Source organism: Carya illinoinensis, chromosome 1, assembly GCF_018687715.1.
Source record: "Carya illinoinensis cultivar Pawnee chromosome 1, C.illinoinensisPawnee_v1, whole genome shotgun sequence".
Classification (NCBI taxonomy): domain Eukaryota; kingdom Viridiplantae; phylum Streptophyta; class Magnoliopsida; order Fagales; family Juglandaceae; genus Carya; species Carya illinoinensis.
The window spans coordinates 9,289,453-9,295,596 of record NC_056752.1 but is presented as its reverse complement, the minus strand read 5'-3'; the positions used below and the strand labels follow the sequence as shown (position 1 = coordinate 9,295,596).

Below are 6,144 nucleotides of genomic sequence, written 5' to 3'. Positions count from 1 at the left end.
CCTCTTGGCGATACTGGTTGGCACCAAGGCATTCAAAGGGTCAATAGAGGAAGCACATTAACAAGTAACGAAACAACCCCATCAATAGATCCTCACCAATGAATGTCAGCAGAAGAATTACTTATAAGAGAACAGCGAGGTTATAATGTAATCTTAATCTTCTCATTTTGTACTTAGTTTATAGACATCCAATTTCGTAATATTTCATTCCTCTACAACTTTTGCAGCATTAAACAGAAAAAGGAAGGATCCAATTGTTTCGTGTCGTGAATATTATTGCTACAAGTTACAAATCAGAGAAAATGTCAGATCAATTTTGTTATTGTCTGGTCGCCTATTGCAACAATTTGTTGTCGATATGTATGTTAAGATCGAGACGTCAAGATTAGATTATTTCCGTAGCAAACAACAACATATTCGATCTGAGTTATATCAAGGTATTGTTGATACCATTACACTTGGGGAAACTGATGCTTCTAATGTTGGAAAACGAATTATTCTGTCTTCGTCATTTATTGGGGGTCCAAGAGATATGCGAAAAAGATATATGGAGGCAATGGCTTTAGTTCAGCGTTATGGTAAACCAGACATTTTTTTGACAATGATGTGCAATTCAAACTGGCAAGAAATTTCAAATGAATTGCGCCTGCATGAGGAGAGTCAAAATCTGTCTGATTTGGTTGCTCGGGTCTTTCGTGCAAAATTAGAAGAATTAAAGGATCGATTATTCAAGCAGCATATATTTGGAAAAGTCTCGGCATATGTTTATGTTATTGAGCACAAAAAAAGAGGGCTTCCACATGCGTATTTTTTAATTATATTACAGAGGGATTGGAAACTCTATACACCTGAATCTTTTGATGAGATTATATCAGCAGAAATACCTGATAAAAATACAAATTTGCATTTGCATAATGCTGTTATCAAGCATATGATGCATGGACCATGTGGAGTGTTGAATCCAACAAATGTTTGCATGAAAAAAAATGGTTGTTGTAAAAGCCAATATCCAAAAAGTTTTGCATCAGGTACGACTGTTGGAAATGATTGCTTCCCAATATATAAGCGTTCTGACAATGGAATAACTGTCAAACTGAGAGGCCATAATTTGGATAACCGTTGGGTCGTTCCATATAATCCATATTTGCTTGCAACATTTGATTGTCACATTAATGTCGAGATTTGTTCTATGATAAAAGCAGTCAAATATCTTTATAAGTACATTTACAAAAGGCATGATCGTGTTGCTTTCAATTTGGTTTCCGAACAAACCAATCAACAAATTGATGAAATCCAACAATTCCAATCGGCCCGATGGATTGCTCACCTGAAGCTATGTGGAGAATATACGGCTTCATTGTTAATGAAATGTACCCATCAGTATATAGCTTACATTTACATCTTGAGGATCAGCACCAAGTAACTTTTCGAGCAAATGAAGACTTAATCAATGTTCTCAACTTTGATTGGTCTGCAAAATCAATGTTAACAGAATTCTTTGCATTAAACCGAGTGGATGAAAATGCCAGGACATTGTTGTACAAAGAATTTCCAGAATTTTATGCTTGGAGCCAACAATACAAAGAGTGGACTCGTCGGAAAAAAAAAACTATTATAGGTCGAATTGTTACAGCAAATTCATTTGAAGGTGAGAGGTATTATCTGCGAATATTGCTAAATCATATAAGAGGACCTTTATCATTTGAAGATCTTAGGACAGTTGATGGTATCATGGCTCCAACATTTCGTGAGGCAGCAACTATGCATGGTTTGCTACAAAGAGACAGTAGCTTAGAAGATTGTTTACATGAAGCATCTCTATATCAAATGCCGTCCAGTTTGAGACGACTATTTGCAACTATTTTAGTTTATTGTAATCCAACCAATCCGAGATAGCTTTGGAAATGTTTTGAGCAAGATATGTCAGTTGATTTTAGGTTGACTGAAGATTCTATATTGAATGTAAGAATGCAAATTTTGCCCTCAATCTCTTTTACACTTGAATCGATGGGGAAAAATATTAATTCGTTCCATCTTCTTGATGACGACATTTGTTTTGGTGAAGACCAACTCGAATCTAAGGAAATCGATGATGAATTAGCTGTTGAAATTCCAGAAGAAGATATTGCTGCATTAGAAGCCCTTAATAGTAAACAACGACATGTTTATAATTCAGTTTTGGGAAAGGTTTTTTTTAATGAAGCTGCTACATTCTTTCTTGATGGTCCTGTTGGGACGGGGAAGACATTCCTGTACAAGGCACTTCTTGCCACAGTAAGATCAAGAAAATTAGTCGCACTTGCAACTGCTTCATCTGGTGTTGCTGCATCTATCCTTCCTGGAGGTCGAACAGCACACTCGCGCTTTAAGATTTCACTGGATACTGATGAACATAGCATGTGTTGTGTCAGTAAATAAAGTGCCATCGCAAAGTTACTACGTGTGGTAAGGTTAATTATATGGGATGAGGCCCCTATGTCAAGAAAACAACATATTGAAGCATTAGATAAAATGCTACGAGACATTAATGATTCAGAGTTAACATTCGGTGGAAAAGTTGTCGTTTTTGGTGGAGATTTTCGTCAGATTTTACCTATGGTTCGTAAAGGAACAAGACAAGAACATGTTGATGCCAGTTTGGTTTCTTCTTACTTGTAGCCTACATTGATCAAGTTTCATTTGACTGAAAATATGCGAGCAAGATTGTATCCAGTCTTTTCAGAATATGTGTTAGAATTGGGCAACAGAATGCCACCAATCACAGTTGATGAAACTATAAAAATTTTTGATGGCATACTTGTTCCGTACGAAGATGACTGTACTTCTTTGGATCATTTAATAGATGCTGTTTTTCATGATATTCATGAATATTCAATAAATATTTCAGCTATGATGAATCGGGCCATATTAACACCAAAGAATAGTTATGTTGATGAAATAAATGCATTACTAATTCATAGATTTCCTGGTAAGCTTAAGCGATATTATAGCTTTGATGGAGCAATAGATACATCTGAACAGTCAATTATGGAAGATTTTTTAAATACTCTAACCCCAAATGGACTTCCTCCTCATGAATTGTTACTGAAGATAAACTGTCATATCATGCTGCTTAGAAACATTAATCTTTTAGAAGGACTATGCAACGGGACACGTCTAATTTGTCGGGCTTTTGATCGAAATGTCATTGATGCAAAAATCGCAGTTGGGCACCACATCAGAAAAAAAGGTCTTTATTCCAAGGATCCCATTTTTACCAAATGTTGATGAAAATAGTGGCTTCCCATTCAAACGAACTCAGTTTCCTATCAGATTAAGTTTTGCAATGACTATAAATAAGTCACAAGGGCAAACATTTGATTTTGTTGGAATATATTTACCTCAACCCGTTTTCTCACATGGTCAATTATATGTGGCTTTATTAAGGGCAAAGACTGCATCTACAGTAAGGATTTTAATACGGTCAGTGTCAACTGAACGATCAGAAAAGAACTGCACAAAGAATATTGTCTATAAGGAATTATTAAGATTTGCATCTTCAGATTAATGTTAAATGCGTAATGATTCGATTGTATAGTTTCAGTTTAATTACTTCAACAACATTGTGCACTTAATAGAATTTTCTTTTCTGTATATTTAGTATTGTGTTTTTTAATTTATTATACTCTTAAATTTTCTTTGCAATTTTTTTTTAATTTAGTATTGCGTTTACTATACTTACACATTTAATATTTTTGTATGTGAATAGTTTTAAAGATGCGGACGGTTTATACGTCGATAAAAGATATCACTCCAAATACAAGAGACTGGAAAATCAAAATGATTGTGGCAGAAAAGTCACCCAAACGAACAGGCCAACACTCACCAGTGAAGTACCAAAGCCTAACATTGATTGATCCAGAGGTATAGTATTTATTTCTATCTATTGTCTTATATTTGTTTTAGTGGATTAAAAACTGGTAAATAATTTTTTTATTTTTACATTCTATCTATTAAGTTTTGTTTTTATTTTTTATTTTTTTTACTGCTAATTTATTGGGTCTTTTGATGTTTGATTTTTCAAATCTTTGGCTTCCTTATATAAATGTCAATGATGTTCTATTAATTTAGTTATCTTCCTGTAACACATTTAAAAAACAAAAATTTGACACATAACTCAAAACAATTTAAAATCAAAGAAAATCAAAGAGAATCAATTATTTATTACAATTTTTTTTTTTGTAAATTATTTGTTACAATTTTTTATATTATACAGGGAAATCAGCTGCAAGCTACGATATTTGATAAGGATATTGACTCGCGATGAGATACTTTGCACATTTTCCAGTCATATTACATCAGTAATGGATATGTGAAGCCATTGGATCCTAAGTATAGAATTGAAACACATGAATATCAATGGATCTTGAATGCTAAAACGATAATTGAAGAAATTCCAAAGGATGAAGGACAATTGGAGCCACCAAAGTACCAACTCATTCCATTCAATGAATTAGATGCTTACAAGAATTCAATTGCAGAAATAGGTAATTCACTCTTTATTTTAAAATATTTAATTATCAATATACTAAAAATTTAAATCTTATTTATCAGACATTTTAGCTGTTGCAATCCAAATCAGGCCATGTAGAGAGATAACTTTAGCGCATAGACTAACAACTATTCAAGAGATATATGTTATCGATCAAGGGTAAAAATATTTTTTGAATAGTTCACTCTTTTTTAATTATGTTTCAATTTTTATTTCTTGCATATTCTGCTAATTCTTTTTTTTTTATTCCAATTTTGTAGCTTAAACCCCATATGTTTAACTATGTGGGGTCGATTCGTGCAAGATGAATGCAAAAAAATTTCGAAAATAATTGAGACAAAGCCAGTTATACTTGGAACAAAAATAAGAGTTCGTTCTTATAATGGTATTTTTAATAATTAACAATCTTATATTTTCTTTTACATTGTATATGCTTGTATTAATTATATTGTCTATTTCTAATGAAGGATTATCTCTATCATCACGTCTGAAAAGTAAATTTATGATCAATCCTGTTATTCCTGAGGCAACTTCATTGCAAGAGTGGTAATCATTACAAATAAGTCATTATTTGTTTCATACAATTTGAATATTGAAATTTTCATATTTTTATCTCTTATGTTGTATTTGTTTTTATGAATTTTAAGGGCGACGATTAATGATTTATTACTCAAGAGTACTATTGCAAAAAACTTGACATATCCATCTGCATCTCTATCTTCTGTTGGCATTCGGGAAATAATCAAGAATTGTGATGTTGCTGAATTCATCAAAAGTTTGCAACCCATGGCGGTAAAATCCTATTCTTATTAACAGATTCAAATATTTATACAATCAATTCTTCTAAAAAATTGTCTCTAATGTGATGCAGAAAACAAAATTTTGGATAAAGGAGAAGATAATTGTGGTTGATTTGCACCAGATATTTTTTTACATGTCATGTATTGGCTGTAATAAAAGAACTGGATATGATTACAATGATACATTACTTTGTTACCACTGAAACACCAAAGCATTTCCCAATCACGGTATGTATCTTTCAAATCTTTTGTTTGATAATTTATGTAATAGATTTAATGTATAGTTTTTATTAATTCTAACTTAAAATGATATTTCCAACAAATTTATAGCTACCGAGCATATGTTGAACTCGACGATGGTATAGGAAGACTATCTGCTGTTATGTTTGGTGAAATTATAGAAGAAGCATTCGGTTGTTCGGCAGTTGAGTTTATGAATCATACTGGAGATGTACGTCTTCTTATTTTCCATTCGCTTTATTGTTGCGAGTAGAAAAGTCTATCTCAAAATTTTTAACATATTTAATACATTATCTATAAATACATTGAGGTTTATATTAAAAAAACTTTTAAAAGTAAATTAGAACAAAAATCATTGAAATTGATTATTATATACTTCTCTATTATGTCAATTTTATTTTTATTTATAACATGCATAGTAATTTAATTAAAAACATTGCATTCAAAAATTTGTGTTAATTTAGAACACATAAATTTTCAACATATAAGGTATTTAAATTTTTATTAATTATGCAATTATAATTAAAAATTCCCTTTGCAGGAACATTTGTCATATATAGAAAATCTTGTAGC

General features: G+C 31.8%; 1 protein-coding gene across 1 annotated transcript; it reads left to right on the top strand.

Annotated features, from left to right (window-relative positions):
- Positions 1-1,314: 1,314 nt before the first annotated feature.
- Positions 1,315-1,896, top strand: LOC122304415. The gene has a single exon (XM_043116715.1). The coding sequence runs from the start codon at positions 1,315-1,317 to the stop codon at positions 1,894-1,896; it is 582 nt and encodes a 193-aa protein (XP_042972649.1).
- The last annotated feature ends 4,248 nt before the right edge of the window (positions 1,897-6,144 follow it).

Coding starts and splice junctions, on each gene's coding strand:
- LOC122304415 (XM_043116715.1), top strand. CDS start 1,315: ATGGATTGCTCACCTGAAGCTATGTGGAGAATATACGGCTTCATTGTT.